This window comes from Ranitomeya variabilis, chromosome 1, assembly GCF_051348905.1.
Source record: "Ranitomeya variabilis isolate aRanVar5 chromosome 1, aRanVar5.hap1, whole genome shotgun sequence".
Taxonomy (NCBI): domain Eukaryota; kingdom Metazoa; phylum Chordata; class Amphibia; order Anura; family Dendrobatidae; genus Ranitomeya; species Ranitomeya variabilis.
The window spans coordinates 390,800,511-390,823,571 of record NC_135232.1 but is presented as its reverse complement, the minus strand read 5'-3'; the positions used below and the strand labels follow the sequence as shown (position 1 = coordinate 390,823,571).

The window sequence follows — 23,061 nt, the reverse complement described above, 5'->3', positions numbered from 1 at the left end:
GGTGCGTTCCACTGACATCACAAGTCCAAGGCACTCTGGTAATAGGCATGTCAAGTGATGTCAGATGGGGTCATGCCCAAGACAATGGCGGCACACTCTGCTCTACTTCCCAACAAACAGGCTCACACCCACGACACATGCAGCTGTGGTGCCGAACAGCTGATTATTGGGAGCGCTCCAGGTATCCAGGTTCCCGAGGCAGCTATTTGGTAAGCGATATAGCTATTCAGATAAGTGCTTATCCGAAGCTATTCGATCAACACTATTAGTTGCCTCTGTTAGCAACCGCATGGCCTTTTTTCTAAAGTCCCAGATATACTCTTTAAAGGCTGCCAAAGGGACTTCCAGTCAAAAAAATATATTATGCTCTCTCCTTTGCGACAGGTAATATTTATTTGGCAAGTAATTGGATGACATATTAGAAAATGCTGGAGATAAAAAGAAGGGCTTTCCCAGTTTTTTCGCATCAGATCCAAAGAGGGGGTCCTTTTGGAGTAGAAATTATAATAGAGGATGTCCTCCATGAGAAAGAAGGAAATGAGAGGGTAGAAACAGAAAAAATCCTGGATTTATGTTCTGTGGTCTCTCTTCAGAAAGCAAAAAACCTTGCCAATAAGGCCAATCTACGGGTAGGGCTTTTCCTATTCATCTGGGCCTGGGAAGACCTCTGTACCAGCAACTAGATTTTGGAAATAATAACAGGCTTGAAGATAGGATTTTGTCCGATTCCTCGACAGCCCTTCATACAAACACCCCCAGAAGGTCATCAGAGGAACAAATGGCCTTAGAGACTGAGTTCCTGGGTCTAGTATAAAAGCAGGTTTTCTGTGAAGTACAGATAGAAGAGAAAGGTAGAAAAATTTATGCCCCCTCCTTTTTTTTTTTAAATTAAAAAAAAAAAAAAAAAAACCTGTACGTTCAGGACCATCATCAGTTTGAAGAACCTAATAAACAGATTCATAAAATACCATACTTTCAAGATGGAATTAATAAATACTGACACAAAGCTTCTGTTCCAGAATTGTTTCATGGTGGTCATAGACTTAAAGGATGCATATTATCATTAGACATGAGCAAATATCGTTGGCTCCCTTCTTATTCGGCAAGCTATAGCGCTTACCGAAAAAGCTGCAGCGGGAACCTGGATACCTGGAGCGCTCCCGATAATCAGGTGTCCGGCGCTGCAGCTGCATGTGTCACAGCTGTGTGACAATCACAACAAGCAGAGTCTCCATGCATGTGTTGTGACGGTCACACAGCCGCGACACATTCAGCTGTGGCGTCTGACACCTGATTATCGGGAGAATGCCAGGTATCCGGGTTCCCGCTGCAGCTTCTTCGGTAAGCGCTATAACTTGCCAACTAAGGAGGGAGCCGACTATGTTCGCTCATCTCTAATTATCATATCCCAATACATCTAAACCATCAAAAGTTTCTAAAAGTCACTTTTTTATACGGAGAAATAAGGCATTATCAATTCAAATCCCTGCCATTTGGCTTTTTCGGTGGCAACAAGTCTTCCCCAAAGTGGTAGCCGATATGACAGCCTATCTTACAGTCCAGAATACTCTTTGTTCCATACCTAGATGACTTCCTGATTGTGGGAAAATCGGAAGAGCATTGCCAGCTCATCTGAGAAGTCGGGGGTCCTCTTAAAAGAGCTCAGTTGGATTATAGATACACACAAGTCAAAGCTAAGTCCAGTAAAAAATACTGCCCTTTTTGGGTCTCATTCTAGACTCCGAGTCACAGACTTGCCTTTTACCCGAAGGGAAGAATGACAAGATGGTAGCCCTACCTTCAACCGCAAAGGACCTTCCGAAAATTACATTGAGGAAGGCAATGTCCTAGTTGGGTTCTCTGACATCCTGCATCCCAACTGTGATGTGTGCCCAGTTGCATATGAGACAGCTTCAGTGGGAAATATCAGCACAGAAACTGTTAAAGGACTTTTAGAGGAAGATTGAAACTTTCTTCTGTAACCAGAAATGACCTCTTATGGTGGATAGACAGGTCCAACCTGTCATCAGGTGTCCCTTGGTTGGCCCCAGTAAGCGACATTATTGCCACGGGTGGAAGCAAGTTAGGTTGGGGGGCACATCAGAGAGATCAAATAATTTGGGGTTCTTGGTCGCTTCATAAAAGGAGTCAGACTTCGAACCTAAAGGAGTTGTGGGCAGTTTCTTACGTCCCTTCTCGGTCGCCACGTTCGAATCATGTCCGATAATATCGCTATAGTTGCGTATATCACTCACCAGGAGGAAGCAAGGTCCCACTCCCTAATGGAAGCAGTAAACCATCTTTTTCAACCAGAACACCTTCTGTCCCTAACAGCGTTACATATAATGTGGAAAGAAAACACCAAAGCAGACTTACTAAGTCGCAACAGACTGAGACAAGGGGGATGGACCCTAAATCCCACAGTGTGCCTAAACCGCATTTAGTGTCTACATGTTTGGCATTTCTATAGCGATGAGAGCCCAACTAATTTACGGATGCATGACTCCAGAAGCACGAGCAGGACAGAACGTACTGGTCCGTACATTGTAGTGCCACTACAATAGCAAATTTGCAATTTTCACTTGGCAACATCCACTGCTTATTGTTTCTGGAAAATGCCCATGGAGTCAAGTCATCACTACACCTGTAGATACATTACCAAAGGGGTATAATTTCCAAATTTAGGTCACTTGAAGGGGAATATTCTGGTCTTCTAGCACTTAGGAGCTCTGTATATTGAGTTTGCCAACTATTCTAGGAAAATCTACACTCCAGGAAACAACTAGCGCTCCATCCCTCCAGAGTCTTGCCGTGTGGCTATGCCGTACTGTACAGCCATATATGGGGTATTTCCACATTCAGCAGAAATTGTGACAAGTTTTTGTGCCATGTTTACCCATTTCACCTTGTGAAAATGTAAAATTTGGGGCTAACACACAATCTTGGTGTTGAAAATGTAATTATTTTTTTTCTTCACTGCCCAATGGCATAGAATTCTGTGACACACCCGTGGTGTCAATATGATCACTGTACCCTAAATGAATTCATTGAGAGGTGTAGTGTGTAAAATGGGGTCACATATGGGGGGTTCTGTTGTTCTGGTACCTCAAAGGCTCTTCCAAATGAGTCATGGCACCTGCAAACCTTAACAGTAAAATCTGCACTAAATTATGGAACTCCTTCCCTTCTGAGTTTTGCACTGTGCCTCAAAAGTAGTTTTACATGTAGGGTATTGGAGTACTCAGTAGAAATTGCACAACAAACTGAGAGGTCCATTTTCTTCCTTTTGGTCCTTAAAAAAATTAAAAATTTGAGTCTCAAATATTTTAGCGATTAAAAATGTAATTCTTCTTTCTTCTCTTCTTTCTGTAAAGCACATGTATCAAAATGCTCACTGCACCCCTAGATGAATTCATTGAGAGGTGTAGTTTGTAAAATGATGTCAATTATGGAGGGGCTTTGCCAATGTGACATGGCACCCTCAAACCATTCCAGTAAAATCTGAACTCCAATATGGCACTTCTCTTCTGAACTTTGCACTGTACCTCAAAAGTTGTTTTCAACTACGTATGGAGTGTCTGTGTACACAAAAGAAATTGCACAACAAATTATATGGTCCATTTTGCTCCGGTTAGCCTTGTGACAGTGAAAAATTGGGGTCAAAACCAACATTTTTGCGGGAATTTTATTTGTCATTTTCACAGTTTAACGTTAAACTCCTGGGGGTTCAAGGTGCTCACCATACATCTACATACAGTCCTTGAGTCTGTCTAGTTTCCAAAATGGTGTCACTTGTGTGGGGGTGGGGCGTTTCCACTGTTTAGGCACATCAGGCGCTCTCCAAACGCCATATGGTGTCTGCTAATGATTCTAATGATGCTAATAAACATATTTTGTGTTAAAGTCAAAAGTCGCTCCTTTCCAAGCCCTGCTGTGCACCCAAATAGTAGTTTTCCCCCACATATGGTATATTGGGGTACTGTCACGAAATAGAAAGAAGTTCTGATTACTTCAGTTACACATACAGAGCTCTCAGCTACAGTTTCCTCTACCTGCCAGCACAAGGCTGGAATTCTAAGCCACTCTTTCTCCCTCCCCCTGGCTATATTGTTGAAATGTGATGCCAGTGTGCTAGCACATTCACTGAAGAATTTTTATGGCTCTGAGCTGCGAAAGTCATCTCTCCCTAAATCCCCCATTCCCCCTCCCACCTAATACCAGCCAAAACTGGTACAGCCTGTTCCAGAAGGCATGGGACTCTATTGTTCTTTGAAAGTTATGTATATTGGCACCGATCCGGGCTAGAGAGATAAGGAATATATATTCTGGATGTCCATCGAGCGATCTATAGCTCACGGAAATCGCTAGGAGCTAAACCCAATGAGTGCAAGGAGAGGGTTTCTCCGTAAGCGGGTCATGTAACTATGCCATGTTAACACTTAAAAGAATCCCCTGGCGTGGTGCACATCCTGATCATTGTGTCATTCATATACGAGGTTCATACAGCGAGCTATGTATAAAAATGGTTTGTCCCAGCTCTAAAAAAAAAAGGGAGGATTCAGCCTCTGAGTGAGGTCACCACAGGGGGAGTGTCTTGGTTTTGGGCACGGAGATAACAACTGAGTGAGCCCTCAGTCTTCACGGGTCTTTTGTCCAAGGAATGAGCTGAGGGTCACATCTGAGATTCACTGGGATATATGCTCATCCCCCACAGCACATGGTCTGCCATGAGATTAAATGATATGAATGAAATGTAAGTGTTTTTCAACTTTAATCCCATTTTATTTGTAATTGTACTGTACATACGACTTGTCTACTTTTATAATACCTTTTATACTTCTGTAAACACTGCCTACCTTTTTTTGGAGTAAAATATATAAAATTACTAGCTTTGTCTCTCCTTGCTCTATAACGTATCACGTCCTCTGAAGTGAATTATGCTACTAATCTGGGTTGGATCCGGACCAGTTACTAAGTAAGAAATCGGAGCTGGTGGCAGCGGATTTGTCCTGTGCGTTTGGGAGGCTTTGTAGCGACTGGCAGTGTTGATAATTATTGTTCCCGCATGAGTGGGAGTAGTTATATTGTGCTTGCTGCAGTGTGCCCATTAGCCAGTACAAATTAAGGCAGTCTGTCTGGCGACTAATTATCCTAGGTGCAGTACCCTGATTGACCTGTGGGTAAGGAGGGCACCAAAGAGCTGCAAGTTCCAAACTGGAACTGGGATCTAGATAAATACCCAAACAACCCCGGTTCATGACAAATTGGTGTGAGCGGCGGGGATGATAAAGGTATCCTCCCCGTGAACCGTGACAGGTACTCAGGAGAAATTGCACAGTACATTTTGGGGTCCGCTTCCTCCTGTTACCGTTCTGAAAATAAAAGAAATTGAGGCTAAAGTAAAAAATTGTTGTAGAGAAAAAAGGAAAATATTTTTTTCCTTCCACATTGCACTAATTCCTATGAAGCACTTGAAGGGTTAATACATTTCTTGAATGTGGTTGTGATGGGTGCAGTTTTTAAAATGGTGTCACTTTTGGGGTTTTTTCAGTCATTTGGGCCCCTCAGTCACTTCAAATGTGATATGGTCCCTGAAAAAAATGTTTTTGTAAATTTTGGCAAAATGAGAAATGGGTGATCAACTTTTCACCCTTCTAACTTCCTAAAAAAGAAAAACATTGTTTTCAAAATGATGCAGATGTAAAGTAGACATGTGGTAAATGTTAACTATGTTGTGTGATATAACTCTCTGGATTAAGGACATAAGAGTTTGAAAATTGCGGAAAATGTTTAAATTTTCACAAAAAACACATCACATCGAATAAATTTCACCACTATTATTACATACAATGTCACAGAAAAACTGTCTCGGAAGGGATTTGTTGAAGCGTTCCAGAGATTTTACCCCATAAAGTGACACTGGTCAGAACTGTAAAATTTGGCCTGGTCATGAAGCTGAAAACTGGTTTTGGGAGTGAAGGGGTTAAGTGGAGTCTGTCACCCCAAATTTCCACCACAAATAACCACATAGCCTTGTAGGAAATATAGAATACAAATCTTTCTGGTTTTAAATCTGTTCTTCACTTATGCACAAGTCATTCTCTTCGCTTCTGACATTACATAGGGAGAGAGTGATTAGTGGTCTTTTTCCTCCACAGGGACAGTGCTCACATAATGCTAATTCTTCAGTCAGCAAGACTGTTCCTAGGCAAGACAGCACTGTCAATCAACATAGGAGTGGTAGTAATCTAAATTAGTGCCAAGGGTGCATTAAGCACTTTAGTTTACATATTACAATAAAGTGGTTTTCTGGGGCAATGACAGATTTTATTATTAGTGTTATTCTGTATTGATCCTTAATTTTATACAAGGCAATGTGTTTTAACGTTTAAAATTGGGGTGAAAAAGTTTTTTTTCTTCTTTTAACCAAAAGTCCCTTTCAACTTGTTGAACTGTTTAAAGGGACTCTGTCACCTGAATTTGGAGGGAACAATTTTCAGCCATAGGGGCGGAGTTTTCGGGTGTTTGATTCACCCTTTCCTTACCCGCTGGCTGCATGCTGGCTGCAATATTGGATTGAAGTTCATTCATAGTACACATAGTACATAGTCCTCCATAGTACACGCTTGCGTAAGGCAAGATTGCCTTGTGCAGGCATGTACTACGGAGGACAGAGAATGAACTTCAATCCAATATTGCAGCCAGCGGGTAAGGAAAGGGTGAATCAAACACCCGAAAACCCCGCCCCTATGGCTGAAAATTGTTCCCTCCAAATTCAGGTGACAGAGTCCCTTTAACTGAAAGTGCGGTTACAGGGAAAAAAAAAATGAAGTGATCTACCTTGGTCAGTCAATTAGCAGGGGCAGTGATTACAGTGTACTGACTATTCACTGCCTCCAGCACCACCCTGATGACTAGAAACAAGTGGCTGCAGAGGAAATCCTTAATTTTCTCTGATCAGCCACACTTCTAGCTAATCTGCCGGTAAATACAGATTTAAACTTATCGGACAGTCTACAACTATGTCTACAGGGAAATACGATTATTTATTTTCTTCTTAAGTTTTTTTATTAAAGGAGCATTTTTGAGCCTCATTCAGACATTCATGATTTTTCACGAAGGCAAAAAAAAAATCAATCTGAAGTGTCACTCATCTGTGTTTTTTTTCTTTCAAGTTTCGGCAGTTTTTGGTCAGGGTTTACATCAGTGATTTTCTCGTGTGGAAAAAAAAATATCTTTTTTTACCTGATTTGTACCTGTGTCTGACAGCTAGCCCCCCTCTCATATGCACAATATCATCAGAGATTGGGATATTTTTTGTAACCCAACCCTGACTTGTACTTTTCAACAACTTTGTTCCTGACTTGTTTGGAGATCTCCTTGGTCTCCATTGTGTTTGGTTAGTGGTGCCTCTTAATGGTGTTTCAGCCTCTGTGGCCTTTCAGAAAAGGTGTGCATATACTGATGGACCATGTTACACTTAAGATTGTACACAGGTGGACTTCCTTTCTCTAAGCATGTGACTTATGAAGGTAATTGCTTGCACCAGAAAACTTTAGGTGCTTCAAAGCAAAAGTTTTTAGTTTTGATCCCAAAAAATGTTAATTTTTGCTTATTTTTCTCACTTCAGCAACTTAGACTATTTAGTGCTGATGCGCTCACACACAAATCTGTTAACAACAAAAATATTTAAACACAGATTGTAATTTAACAAAATGGGTAAAAAACCAAGGGGGCGAATACTATCACAATCCACGGTATATGGGATGTCTAAAAGCAGTGAGGTGGGGGAAGGGGGAACTGGATGAAGTAAACATAAATTTTCTTACTATGCTTTCTTGCTCTGCTTCTTTTGTATGTGCTTTAGGATCCAAAGAAAGGCTTTGGCATTGCAGTTTCAGGCGGACGAGACAACCCGCATTTTAATAATGGTGATAATTCCATTGTAATTTCTGATGTCCTTCAAGGAGGACCTGCAGATGGTCGCTTGCAGTAAGCATTTACGTTTTTTTTTATTCCTGAAGAATAGTTAAAATTTTCTATATTCCTTTTTGTTGTATGCTGTTTTCATCATGAAATTTAAAGGGAACCTGCCATGTAAAATGACACCATTGGCCTGCATATATAGAGTTATTTGGCCTGTTAATGCTTTTGTCACTGTGTGGTGCTCGCACGGAGAGTCCTGTTGCCAGGAGGAAATTCCCCTTATTCCCACCCAGTAACCTTGCTCTTCCAGTCACATAGGTGGTGCTGTCACGGTTTGTTACCGCTCGGTGCAGAGAAAGCAGCTGCTATAATCATGCCAGTGGTACTGACTGACAGCTGGAGTCGGCTGTCACTTGGTGCTAGGGTATGGTTAAAGCTACCACGCTCTATGCACAGACCCTTGTAACCTGAAAGCGCCCCATATCTGCAGGTTAATGGCGTTATTTTTCACGACGAGTTTCCTTTAATGTTATTACATTATAAGCGGTTTTACATTTTTGAATTGATCTCTTGTGCTGAATTGTGTTAGTTAGACTGAGATTTCAGCAGCAGAAGGGAGAATGACAGCACCTCTGTGTCCAGTCAGGTGTGGTGGGTTAAAGAGAAACGGAGCAAGTTGGGATCTAAAATGTAACTCTTACTGAATTATTCTAAAAAATCAGGTGACAAACAAAAAAACATATAACACAAAGCGCAGTGTGCAATTGTGCCAAAGAATAGATGCAACATCCAAAATTGAACTGAAGTAAAAAGTCCTCCCCGGACCACTTACTACAGAGATGGTAGCACAGGTATCAATATGGTGGGACTTATCAAACAATATAGCCACCCTGATCATCAGTACCATTCATGGGCCACTGTAAAACTGGCTAGCCAAATTAATCAGTAATTGATCCTGGGTACTTACACGATAGATCAGTGTTAAAGTCAGTAATTGCTATCCTCAGTAAATATATAGAGATCAGTTTAAAAGACTGTTATGGAAAGGTTATCTTGGGTCATCAATAGTAGAGATATAGGATAAGGATAAATATAAAAGCTGACTTTAATTGGCAACTACACCAATCTGTGAAGCGTTTTTTTTTTCCCTCCCCCACCCTCAATGAGGACCTATATGACTATGGTGAGAGTGTGACATAGGTAACTGGGATCTTCATACTGAGAACATGGTTATAAGAACAGTACGTTATGAGCCAGTGTTGGTATTTATTGCAGGATCTGCTCATAAAGTACTGTTCTTATAACTATGTTCTCATTACACGGTTATAAGAACAGCATGTAACGAGTGTACTCGCTCATCACTAATGCTGACCGATCCACATGCAGCATGTATCGGCTCTCAGGTCTCCTTTAAAACTTTCATAAAGGATTATACAGCCTTTTTGGCGTGGATTATGTTGTGTTGGTTTTTTTTTTTATGTATAACTTTCATTGTGAAATCTGTGATCTGATGACTGATCCACTTTAATCTAGTTTCAGACTGTAGCTATTAATTACTGTGCTTCCTGTTTAACAAGTTTGGAAGTGATACTTTCTAAAATCCTTTTGGGCACCAACAGGAAAGTCCTAAGAGCAGCTACTTTGTCACTAAAGTCCTTGGGTTGTTCATTTGTTAAGTTATAAAACTGGGGTTCAACCAATAAAGATTCCCAGACACCTAAATGGTGAATCTTTTCTTGCCTTGCTTGTGTGGTTTGGATCATTATGCTTCCTTACTTAGGTTTGCTTTAACTACATGTTGTAAGAAGACTTATGTAATAGAACATTCTTTAGAACAGTACATTCATTCTTGTGGATTATCATTGTGTATTAGCGACTGAAAACCATTCACAACAGACATAATCATAAAGTAATTCTTCTTCCCTTTTTCTTTAAAGAGAGAATGATCGAGTTGTTATGGTTAATGGAACCCTCCTGGAAAATGTGCCACATTCTTTTGCAGTTCAGCAGCTAAGAAAATGTGGGAAAACTGCAGTTCTGGTAAAGAGAGCAGCCGTTTTGTAATTTTCAGCTGATGCACATGTTTGGATATGCACATACACTATATCAGCAAAAGTATTGGGACACTCCACTTAATAATTGAGTTTAGATTTTTCATTCTGTCCCATTGCCTGTAGCCATACAGTCTGCCTTACAAACATTTGTGAAAGAAAGGGTTGTTCTAAAGAACTCGCTAAATTTGAGTGTACTTTTATAATAGGATGCCATTGTTGTAGCAAGTCAGTTCACAAAGTATCTTCCTCCTAAATATTCAATCATCAATTGTGAGTGGTATTGTTATAAAGTGGAAGTGTTTTATCAACCAAAGAATGTCTGCAACGTAAGTAGTTTCATTGGGTACTGACTCTCTTCTGACTCCATATCTTCAGACTTCCAAACCTCTTGTGCCATTAACATCAGCACACAAACTGCATCGGGAGCTTCATAGCATAGGTTTTTATGGGTGAGCAGCTGCATGCAAGCCTTACATCACCACTCAGTGGATGGATTGGTGTAAAGCTGAGCTGGGGAACCTCATGCCAGCTCTCCATTTACAGCACACGATGACCTCTGTTCCCCCGGGCAGATTCAAAGGGACCACAGAGCTTGGACTGGCAGCTGTGTTTTGGTGGCCACCACCCCTTGACTTTCTTTTTGTTCTGTGAGTATGTGCCCACAGTGTTCACTACTGAATGCCGATGTGCATGCAATAAAAGATTACCGTATGTCCCGTCGCCAGTACCAGCATCGGGATGTACTTTTTGGGCAGTAAGCGCAATTTGTACCGTTCCAGAAGGATGGTATGAATGACCCTTGGCTATGAACGGTTCCCCACCTGTGGTGTACAGCATGCTGCCAATGAACTAGATTATTATAAATGTGTTCTATAGAATAACTATTCAAGTTTCTCTAGGCAGTCTGAAGGATGAATGTGAGATTGGAAAGTACCAGAAAATTATCTGACTCCATTGAGATCCCTGCAAAGTTTGGTGGCAGCATAATACTATGGGTTTTTTTTTTTTTTTTTTTTTTTTTTTAGTGGTTGGCTTAGGCCCCTCAGTACTAGTTAGCGAGAATCTTTAAAATGTTTTCTACTACTGGAGAACCTCCACTTACTTAAGTACCTCGTAGAAAAAAAACCTATATATTCTCTTCCCACAGCAGCACCATTCCAACTACATTTGTGCTCAAAAGTTTACATACCCAGGCATAATTTTTGCTTTCTTGGCCTTTTTTCAGTGTATATGAATGATAACACCAAAACATTTTCTCCATTCATGGTTAGTGGTTGGATGAAGCCAGTTATTGTCAAACTGTGTTTTCTCTTTTTAAATCGTAATGACAACCCAAAACATCCAAATTACCCTGATCAAAAGTTCACATACCCCATTTCTCAATACCATGTATTGCCCCCCTAACATTAATGACAGCTTGAAGTCTTTTGTTGTAGTTGTGGATTAAGTTCTTTATTTTCTCAGATGGTAAAGCTGCCCACTCTTCTTGGCAAAAACCGTATGGTTCCTGTAAATTCCTGGGCTGTCTTGCATGAACTGCACGCTTGAGATCTCCCCAGAGTGGCTCAATGATATTGAGGGCAGGAGACGGAGATGGCAACTCCAGAATCTTCAATTTGTTCTGCTGTAGCCACTGACAGGTCGACTTGGCCGCGTGTTTTGGATCATTGTCATGTCGAAACGTCCAAGTACGTCCCATGCGTAGCTTCCAGGCTGATGATTGCAAATTTGCCTTCAGTATTTGCTGATAACGTGCTGCATTCATCTTTCGTTCAACTTTGACCAAGTTTCCTGTGCCTTTATAGCTCACACATCCCCAAAACATCAGCAATCCACCTTCATGCTTTACAGTAGGAATGGTGTTCCTTTCACCATAGACCTTGCTGACCTCTTTCCAAATGTAATGTTTATGGTTGTGGCCAAAAAGTTCAATTTTGGTCTCATCACTTCAAATTACCTTGTTCCAGACGTTTTGAGGCTTGTCTCTGTGCTGTTTTGCGTGTTGTAGGTGAGATATTTTATGGCATTTGCACAGTAATGGCTTTCTTCTGGCGACTTGACCACACAGCCCATTTTTCTTCAAATAAGGATGCTGTGCATCTTGAAACAGCCACACCGATAGTTTTCAGAGTCCTGTATTTCAGCTGATGTTATTTGTGGGTTTTTCTTTGCATCCTGAACATATTTCCTGGCAGTTGTGGATGACATTTTTTGTTGTTCTACCTGATGTGGTTTTGTTCTTACAGAGCCCCTGATTTTCCATTTGTTAATCACAGTTTGAACACTGCTGACTGGCATTATCAATTCCTTAAATATCTTTTTGTATCCCTTTCCTGATTTATACAGTTCAACTACCTTTTCCCGTAGATCCGTTGACAATTCTTTTGCTTTCCTCATGACTCACAATCCAGAAACGTCAGTGGCTGATGAAAGATGCAAGTGTCTGTCTGGATCACAGAAACTCACTCTGCAGATTGCCTCTGCTGAGAAAAAGAGGACTTAACTCTATAGTGCCACCTGTTGGAAGTAGCGATACTACAAGTCACAATCAACCCTCTAACGAGTCGTGCAATATGACTTAGGATAAAAGCCAAATCAGTATCACTCAGCTTTTATGCGCACACACTGATTACAAGCAAACAGGTCACAGGTGAGGATGTTACCTTTAGTAGCCATTCAAACCCATTTGTGTCAACTTCTGTGCATGTTATCAGGCCAAAATCACCACGGTATGTGAACTTTTGATCAGGGTCATTTGGATGTTTTGGGTTGTCATTATGATTTAAAAAGAGAAAACACAGTAGTTTGACAAAAAATGGCTTCACCGAACCACTAATCATGAGTTGAGAAAAAGTTTTGGTGTTATCATTCATATTCTCTGAAAAAAGGCCAAGAAAGCAAAAATTCTGCCTGGGTATGTAAACTTTTGAGCACAACTGTATAAATGCATTACTGTTCCCAGTGAGTTATGTGACATTTGTCACACAACCCATGCATTTAGCTGCCACTGACCAGCTGCAACCTCAATTATTTTGTTAAAGCAGACGTCTGATCTCAATATGGAATATTGAAGAGCTGCAGCGGTTAAGTGACAACGATGTCCTGTAACCTTTCGGGGACTACAGCACAGAAAACACTGCAATAGCTCCATTGCAGGAGGAGTATACCTTGTGAATATGTACATTGTTTTGATTTTCTATGGGGCCCTGAAGTGATTTAAGCTGGGGTTGTCCAGTAATGAAAAAACACTTTAAAGCTTCAGCATACCAACACATTTGTACAACTGTGTGCTTCCAACTTTGTGGGAACAGTTTGCGGAAGACCATTTTCTGTTCCAGCATGATTGTGCCAAGGTGAACAAAGCAAGGTCCATGAAAACGGTGAGTTTGATGTGGAAGAATGTCGCAGGTCTCACAGAGCTCTGACTTCAGCCTGCTCAAACACTTTCTGTGATACACTAGTATGGAGCTTGCAGGCCATGTCCTCTTGTCCAACATGTGTCTGTCAAGAAAAATCCCCAAATCCTGTAAAAATCTTCCCAGAAGGGTGGTAGCTATTATAGTGCCAACTCTACATAAATGCCTATGGATTTAAGAATTGGGATGTCATTGAAAACTCATGGGATCCTGATAATTTGTCCATATAGTGTATGTATTGATTGAAACCTTAAAAGGAACCTGTCCGCACATATGACCTTTGTAAACTAATAATATCGGCATACAGGCTAACAGAATTCTAAGGGTACCGTTACACTAAACGATTTACCAACGATCACGACCAGCGATACGACCTGGCCGTGATCGTTGGTAAGTCGTTGTGTTGTCGCTGGAGAGCTGTCACACATACAGCTCTCCAGCGACCAACGATGCCGAAGTCCCCGGGTAACCAGGGTAAACATCTGGTTACTAAGCGCAGGGCCGCGCTTAGTAACCCGATGTTTACCCTGGTTACCATTGTAAATGTAAAAAAAACAAAAACACTACATACTCACATTCCGGTGACTGTCACGTCCCTCGCCGTCAGCTTCCCGCACTGACTGTGTCAGTGCCGGCAGTAAAGCACAGCACAGCGGTGACGTCACCGCTGTGCTCTGCTTTTACTTTACGGCCGGCGCTCACAGTCAGTGCGGGAAGCTGACGGCGAGAGACGTGACAGACATCAGAAGGTGAGTATGTAGTGTTTTTTTTTTTACATTTACAATGGTAACCAGGGTAAACATCGGGTTACTAAGCGCGGCCCTGCGCTTAGTAACCCGATGTTTACCCTGGTTACAAGCGAACACATCGCTGGATCGGTGTCACACACACCGATCCAGCGGTGACAGCGGGTGATCCAGCGACGAAATAAAGTTTCAAACGATCTGCTACGACGTACGATTCTCAGCGGGGTCCCTGATCGCAGTAGCGTGTCAGACACAGCGAGATCGTATGTATATCGCTGGAACATCACGGATCATGCCGTCGTAGCGACCAAAGTGCCACTGTGAGACGGTACCCTAAGGGTATGGCTCCACGGTACGGCTTGCCGGCGGGATCGCCGCAGCGGCGAAGCCGCTCGGCGCTAAGCCCCGCCCCCTTTCTGGGACGCGATGGTGCCGGATGTGTACAGTACACATCCGGGATCATCGCACCCCTCGCCATAGGGCCCTGTGATATGCCTTGCGGGGACGCTGCGTCCCCGCAAGGTGTACGGACATGCTGCGTTCTGAAAAGACTCGCAGCATGTCCGGAGTCGCAGGGCCGCCGCGTGCGGGTTTCCACGCATAGTGGAGACGGGATTTCATAAAATCCCCTCCACTATGCAGGAACATCTGGACGCTGCTTGTTTGACGCTGCAGCGTCAAACAAGCAGCGTTTACGTACCGTGGAAACATACCCTTACAGTCATAGGACTGTCTCATATCAGCTGTGTTGTTGCTGAGAAATCATCTTTTATCACTTTATATAATTGACCTCTTCCAGGCTTCGGGGCAGATGGTGCCTGAAGATAACTCTGCCTCCAGAGCTTACTTTACATGAAGAAGGCGTTCCAAATGTCAGACAAGTAATCAACACAGAACTGCTACCCAAAAAACAAGTCCAGCCCTTCCGTTTGTTACATTCATGACCTTCTGCCACTTACCCAAATTTGACTTAATTGGCAAAATGTATCTTTGGGATACTGGATGACCAGTTATTGTCAGGCCAGCTCCATTCTAAAATAGATTGTCATAATGAGAGAGAAAACCCCTTTTAGTTCTTTCACTGCCAAGGATGTGTGTAGTATGGCATAACCATTGCTTTAAGTGATCATCAAAACTGATATAAGTAGGTCCTATTTCTTTTTTTTTTTTTAATCTTTTAGTTTCAAACTTTTGCAAAAGCAAAATCTCTAGCTACAATATTTGGGGGAACACATGAAAAATATCTCAAAACAACAAGCATGCCATAATTGTTAGCATATTTTGTCAAGGCTATGATCAAGAGTAAACTCTTAAGTTAGTCTTTTTCCCAACTCACGCTTTACCTGTTAATGTTTTTAAATTATAATGTAATGTTATTTAAGTTTTATCCTGTTCCTGGAATGAGGCAATTTTGTCAATGCTATAGAGCACTATTCTGATCTTGACATATGTTTTACTTATTCACAAGAATAGACTTGGGTAGGATAGATATGGGTCTCGTCTCTAAACGGGTGGATTTTGAAAGCTGAGCAATTGCTGTCCATGCATGGCTTTCTCCATTCAATTTTTGAGGAGTGAAAAAAATGGCCAAGCGCATGCAGAATAAATAAGATATTTTTGGATATGTTAATAGCGCTGCTCTTAAAGATTAAGCTATTTTTAATGTTACAGGTAGTGAGAAGGCCACGAAGGGTACAAATGGGTGCCCCAAGCAAATCTGAACCTGCCCTTGATATAATGGATGACTACACAGACATGGAGAGCCGAACTGCCTACAGTGCATATAGTGATAGGAGCGGATATGGAGGATCTAGAAGCAAAGACCTTAGTCCAGATAGAGGCTTCCGAAGGGACCAAGAAAGGGGACCATATTATGAACGAGATCAAAAAGGTTATGGAAACCGAGCAAGAAGCGTTGACCAAGATCTTAATGTGGGTTATGGACTTAAGCAAGATTACAGCCGTGGCAGAAGTATAGACCGTGGACTTGATGATGAGCAGATGTATAAAAGAGATCGTAGTCGTGGCAGAAGCATAGACCGTGGTCTTGATGAGGAACGTGGGTACAGAAGGGAGCGAAGTCGCGGCAGGAGCCTTGATCGTGACTTAGATGACCCTCATAGTTATGGAAGAGATAGCAGTCGTGGAAGGACCTTGGAGAGAGAGGACATCTATGATAGAAATGCACAGTATAGTCCGGATCGTCAGTATGGAAGATCTCCAGCAGAACGTAAATATGACCGCAATATACAGAAAAGCCGTAGTAGAGATAAACTTCAATCTCGCAGTCCATCCCCTCAAGGCTTTGGAGATTCAGATACTGCTAGTGTCCTGCTAACTAAAAAAAAGTCAAATGAGGGTAAGAATTAACGAAGTAAGAATTTTTTTTTTTAACTAAACAAACTTGCATTGACTTTACATTTATTTCCCGTCATTTCTCTTTCAGAATATGGTCTTCGTCTTGGCAGCCAGATCTACATTAAAGGATTGACTGACACTGGTTTAGCAGCAAAAGATGGAAATTTGCATGAAGGGGATATAGTTCTCAAGGTAGAGTGTCCTTCTCGTTTTTATGTATTTAATTTCTCACTCTGGTCTCATGTCTAAAGTGATCAAAAAGCACTAAAAATATAGAACTCGTGTTCATTTAAAGGAGTTGTCCTTGGTTACAAAAACATTGTTGCTTTCTTGATAACATTTTTTATTTCTATTGTGCCAATATATTACGCGGCACTTTACAAATCAGCAGGGTATATGTGCAGACCATATCGGACATTTCAGATCTGTAAGTTAACCCCTTCCCGACATTTGACGTACTATCCCGTCGAGGTGGGGTGGGCCCGTATGACCGCCGACGGGATAGTACGTCATAGCCGATCGGCCGCGCTCACGGGGGGAGCGCGGCCGATCGCGGCCGGGTGTCGGCTGCATATCGCAGCTGACATCCGGCACTATGTGCCAGGAGCGGTCACGGACCGCCCCCGGCACATTAACCCCCGGCACACCGCGATCAAACATGATCGCGATGTGCCGGCGATGCAGGGAAGCATCGCGCAGGGAGGGGGCTCCCTGCGGGCTTCCCTGAGCCCCCCGCAGCAACGCGATGTGATCGCGTTGCTGCGAGGGTCTTACCTCCCTCCCTGCCTGCTCCAGACCCGGATCCAAGATGGCCGCGGATCCGGGTCCTGCAGGGAGGGAGGTGGCTTCACAGACGCCTGCTCAGAGCAGGCACTGTGAAGCAGCCTGTACTTCTCGCAGATCGGTGATCTGTCAGAGTGCTATGCAAACTGACAGATCACCGATCTGTATTGTCCCCCCCTGGGGCAAAGTAAAAAAGTAAAAAAAAAAATTTCCAAATGTGTAAAAAAAAATAAAAAAAAATATTCCAAAATAATGAAAAAAAAAAAAAAATATTATTCCCATAAATACATTTCTTTATCTAAATTAAAAAAAAAAAACAATAAAAGTACACATATTTAGTATCGCCACGTCCGTAATGACCCAACCTATAAAACTGCCACACTAGTTAACCCCTTCACTAAACACCGTAAGAAAAAAAAAAAAAAACGAGGCAAAAAACAACGCTTTATTACCATACCGCCGAACAAAAAGTGGAATAACACGCGATCAAAAAGACTGATATAAATATCCATGGTACCGCTGAAAACGTCATCTTGTCCCGCAAAAAACAAGCCGCCATACAGCATCATCAGCAAAAAAATAAAAAAGTTATAGTCCTGAGAATAAAGCGATACCAAAATAATTATTTTTTCTATAAAATAGTTTTTATCGTATAAAAGCGCCAAAACATAAAAAAAATGATATAAATGAGATATCGCTGTAATCATACTGACCCGACGAATAAAACTGCTTTATCAATTTTACCAAACCCGGAACGGTATAAACGCCTCTCCCAAAAGAAATTCATGAATAGCAGGTTTTTGGTCATTCTGCCTCACAAAAATCGGAATAAAAAGCGATCAAAAACGGTCACGTGTCCGAAAATGTTACCAATAAAAACGTCAACTCGTCCCGCAAAAAACAAGACCTCACATGACTCTGTGGAGCAAATGTGGAAAAATTATAGGTCTCAAAATGTGGAGACGCAAAAACTTTTTTGCTATAAAAAGCATCGCTGGTTTCACACTTGCGTTTTTGTCTGCAGCGTTTTTTGCACAAAAAAACGCATGCGTTTTTTCCCTATATTTAACATTGAAAACGCATGCGGTTTTTTTGTACGCGTTTGGTCGCGTTTTCAAACGCATGCGGTTTTTTTCTGCATGCGTTCATTTTCAGAAATACAACCTGCAGTATTTTCTTGCGTTTTTAAGCACATGCGTTTGTTTGCGTTAAAAACGCATGCATTTTTATCGAAAAAAACAGAAAACACACTGAAAAGCCACCCACCACCATCAAGGTGATAAAGGGATCCAAACCCTAACCCTAACTCTACCCCTAACCTCACCCCTAACCGTTTAATGAACATTTTCTGACAGTCATAGTGCCACGTATTTCAGTGCCACGTATTTCAGTGCCACGTATTTCAGTGCCACGTATTTCAGTGCCATGTATTTCAGTGCCACGTATCACGTATTTCAGTGCCACGTGTTTCAGTGCCACGTATTTCAGTGCCACGTATCACGTATTTCAGTGCCACATATTTTAGTACCACGTATTTCAGTTGCACGTATTTCAGTGCCACGTATTTCAGTGCCACGTATTTCAGTGCCACGTATCACGTATTTCAGTGCCACGTGTTTCAGTGCCACGTATTTAAGTGCCACGTATCACATATTTCAGTGCCACGTATTTCAGTGCCACGTATTTCAGTGCCACGTATTTCAGTGCCACATATCACATATTTCAGTGCCACTTATTTAAGTGCCACGTATTTCAGTGCCACGTATTTCAGTGCCACGTATTTCAGTGCCACGTATTTCAGTGCCACGTATTTCAGTGCCACGTGTTTCAGTGCCACGTGTTTCAGTGCCACGTATTTCAGTGCCACGTATTTCAGTGCCACGTATTTCAGTGCCACGTATTTATGTGAATATCACTTATTTCAGTGCCACTTATTTAAGTGCCACGTATTTAAGTGCCACGTATTTAAGTGCCACGTATTTCAGTGCCACGTATTTCAGTGCCACGTATTTCAGTGCCACGTATTTCAGTGCCACGTATTTCAGTGCCACGTATTTCAGTGCCACGTATTTCAGTGCCACGTATCACGTATTTCAGTGCCACGTATTTCAGTGCCACGTATTTCAGTGCCACGTGTTTCAGTGCCACGTATTTCAGTGCCACGTATTTCAGTGCCACGTATTTCAGTGCCACGTATTTCAGTCACGTTTAGGGTTAGGGTTAGGGGTAGGGTTAGGGTTAGGGCTAGGGTTGGAGGTAAAGTTAGGGTTGGGGCTAAAGTTAGGGTTGGGGCTAAAGTTAGGGTTAGGGTTTGGATTACATTTACGTTTGGATTAGGGTTGGGATTAGAATTATGGGTGTGTCAGGGCTAGGGGTGTGGTTAGGGTTACCATTGGGATTAGGGTTAGGGGTGTGTTTGGGTTAGGGTTTCAGGTAGAATTGGGGGGGTTTCCACTGTCCAGGCACATCAGGGGCTCTCCAAGCGCGACATGGCGTCCAATCTCAATTCCAGCCAATTCTGCGTTGAAAAAGTAAAACAGTGCTCCTTCCCTTCCGAGCTCTCCCGTGCGCCCAAAAAGGGGTTTACCCCAACATATGTGTTATCAGCGTACTCGGGACAAATTGAACAACAACTTCTGGGGTCCAAGTTCTCTTGTTATCCTTAGGAAAATAAAAATTTGGGGGGCTAAAAATCATTTTTGTGGGAAAAAAAAGATGTTTTATTTTCACGGCTCTGCATTATAAACTGTAGTGAAACACTTGGGGGTTCAAAGTTCTCACAACACATCTAGATAAGTTCCTTGGGAGGTCTAGTTTCCAATATGGGGTCACTTGTGGGGGGTTTGTACTGTTTGGGTACATCAGGGGCTCTGCAAATGCAACGTGACGCCTGCAGACCAATCCATTTAAGGCTGCATTCCAAATGGCGCTCCTTCCCTTCCGAGCTCTGTCATGCGCCCAAACAGTGGTTCCCCCCGACATATGGGGTATCAGCGTACTCAGGACAAATTGGACAACAACTTTTGGGGTCTAATTTATCCTGTTACCCTTGTGAAAATACAAAACTGGGGGCTAAAAAATCATTTTTGTGAAAAAAAAAAAAAGAATTTTTATTTTCACGGCTTTGCGCTATAAACTTTGGTGAAACACTTGGGGGTTCAAAGTTCTCAAAACACATCTAGATAAGTTCCTTGGGAGGTCTAGTTTCCAATATGGGGTCACTTGTGGGGGGTTTGTACTGTTTGGGTACATCAGGGGCTCTGCAAATGCAACGTGACGGCTGCTGACCAATCCATTTAAGTCTGCATTCCAAATGGCGCTCCTTCCCTTCCGAGCTCTGTCATGCGCCCAAACAGTGGTTCCCCCCCACATATGGGGTATCAGCGTACTCAGGACAAATTGGAAAACAAATTTTGGGGTCCAATTTATTCTGTTACCCTTGTAAAAATACAAAGCTGGGGGCTAAAAAATCATTTTTGAGAAAAAAAAAAAAAATTATTTTCACGGCTCTGCGTTATAATCTGTAGTGAAACACTTGGGGGTTCAAAGCTCTCAAAACACATCTAGATAAGTTCCTTAGGGGGTCTACTTTCCAAAATGGTGTCACTTGTAGGGAGTTTCAATGTTTAGGCACATCAGGGGCTCTCCAAACGCAACATGGCGTCCCATCTCAATTCCAGTCAATTTTGCATTGAAAAGTCAAATGGCGCTCCTTCCCTTCCAAGCTCTGCCATGCGCCCAAACAATGGTTTACACCCACATATGGGGTATCAGCGTACTCAGGACAAATTGCACAATATTTTTTGGGGTCCAATTTCTTCTCTTACCCTTGGGAAAATAAAAAATTGGGGGCGAAAAGATCATTTTTGTGAAAAAATATGATTTTTTATTTTTACGGCTCTGCATTATAAACTTCTGTGAAGCACTTGGTGGGTCAAAGTGCTCACCACACATCTAGATAAGTTCCTTAGGGGGTCTACTTTCCAAAATGGTGTCACTTGTAGGGAGTTTCAATGTTTAGGCACATCAGGAGCTCTCCAAACGCAACATGGCGTCCCATCTCAATTCCAGTCAATTTTGCATTGAAAAGTCAAATGGCGCTCCTTCCCTTCCAAGCTCTGCCATGCGCCCAAACAATGGTTTACACCCACATATGGGGTATCAGCGTACTCAGGACAAATTGCACAACATTTTTTGGGGTCCAATTTCTTCTCTTACCCTTGGGAAAATAAAAAATTGGGGGCGAAAAGATCATTTTTGTGAAAAAATATGATTTTTTATTTTTACGGCTCTGCATTATAAACTTCTGTGAAGCACTTGGTGGGTCAAAGTGCTCACCACACATCTAGATAAGTTCCTTAGGGGGTCTACTTTCCAAAATGGTGTCACTTGTAGGGAGTTTCAATGTTTAGGCACATCAGGGGCTCTCCAAACGCAACATGGCGTCCCATCTCAATTCCAGTCAATTTTGCATTGAAAAGTCAAATGGCGCTCCTTCCCTTCCAAGCTCTGCCATGCGCCCAAACAATGGTTTACACCCACATATGGGGTATCAGCGTACTCAGGACAAATTGCACAACATTTTTTGGGGTCCAATTTCTTCTCTTACCCTTGGGAAAATAAAAAATTGGGGGCGAAAAGATCATTTTTGTGAAAAAATATGATTTTTTATTTTTACGGCTCTGCATTATAAACTTCTGTGAAGCACTTGGTGGGTCAAAGTGCTCACCACACATCTAGATAAGTTCCTTAGGGGGTCTACTTTCCAAAATGGTGTCACTTGTAGGGAGTTTCAATGTTTAGGCACATCAGGGGCTCTCCAAACGCAACATGGCGTCCCATCTCAATTCCAGTCAATTTTGCATTGAAAAGTCAAATGGCGCTCCTTCCCTTCCAAGCTCTGCCATGCGCCCAAACAATGGTTTACACCCACATATGGGGTATCAGCGTACTCAGGACAAATTGCACAACATTTTTTGGGGTCCAATTTCTTCTCTTACCCTTGGGAAAATAAAAAATTGGGGGCGAAAAGATCATTTTTGTGAAAAAATATGATTTTTTATTTTTACGGCTCTGCATTATAAACTTCTGTGAAGCACTTGGTGGGTCAAAGTGCTCACCACACATCTAGATAAGTTCCTTAGGGGGTCTACTTTCCAAAATGGTGTCACTTGTAGGGAGTTTCAATGTTTAGGCACATCAGGGGCTCTCCAAACGCAACATGGCGTCCCATCTCAATTCCAGTCAATTTTGCATTGAAAAGTCAAATGGCGCTCCTTCCCTTCCAAGCTCTGCCATGCGCCCAAACAATGGTTTACACCCACATATGGGGTATCAGCGTACTCAGGACAAATTGCACAACATTTTTTGGGGTCCAATTTCTTCTCTTACCCTTGGGAAAATAAAAAAATTGGGGGCGAAAAGATCATTTTTGTGAAAAAATATGATTTTTTATTTTTACGGCTCTGCATTATAAACTTCTGTGAAGCACTTGGTGGGTCAAAGTGCTCACCACACATCTAGATAAGTTCCTTAGGGGGTCTACTTTCCAAAATGGTGTCACTTGTAGGGAGTTTCAATGTTTAGGCACATCAGGGGCTCTCCAAACGCAACATGGCGTCCCATCTCAATTCCAGTCAATTTTGCATTGAAAAGTCAAATGGCGCTCCTTCCCTTCCAAGCTCTGCCATGCGCCTAAACAATGGTTTACACCCACATATGGGGTATCATCGTACTCAGGACAAATTGTACAACAACTTTGGGGGTCCATTTTCTCCT

The 23,061-nt window shown here is 42.2% G+C and overlaps 1 protein-coding gene across 1 annotated transcript in view; it reads left to right on the top strand.

Annotated features, from left to right (window-relative positions):
* LOC143761175 (tight junction protein 2-like) overlaps positions 1-23,061 on the top strand; it is a 72,271-nt gene that overhangs the window by 31,865 nt on the left and 17,345 nt on the right. The window contains exons 3-6 of the mRNA XM_077249085.1: positions 7,868-7,992; positions 9,864-9,966; positions 15,814-16,501; positions 16,589-16,692. Coding sequence (XP_077105200.1) covers positions 7,868-7,992; positions 9,864-9,966; positions 15,814-16,501; positions 16,589-16,692 — 1,020 coding nt within the window. The remainder of the gene's footprint in view (positions 1-7,867; positions 7,993-9,863; positions 9,967-15,813; positions 16,502-16,588; positions 16,693-23,061) is intronic.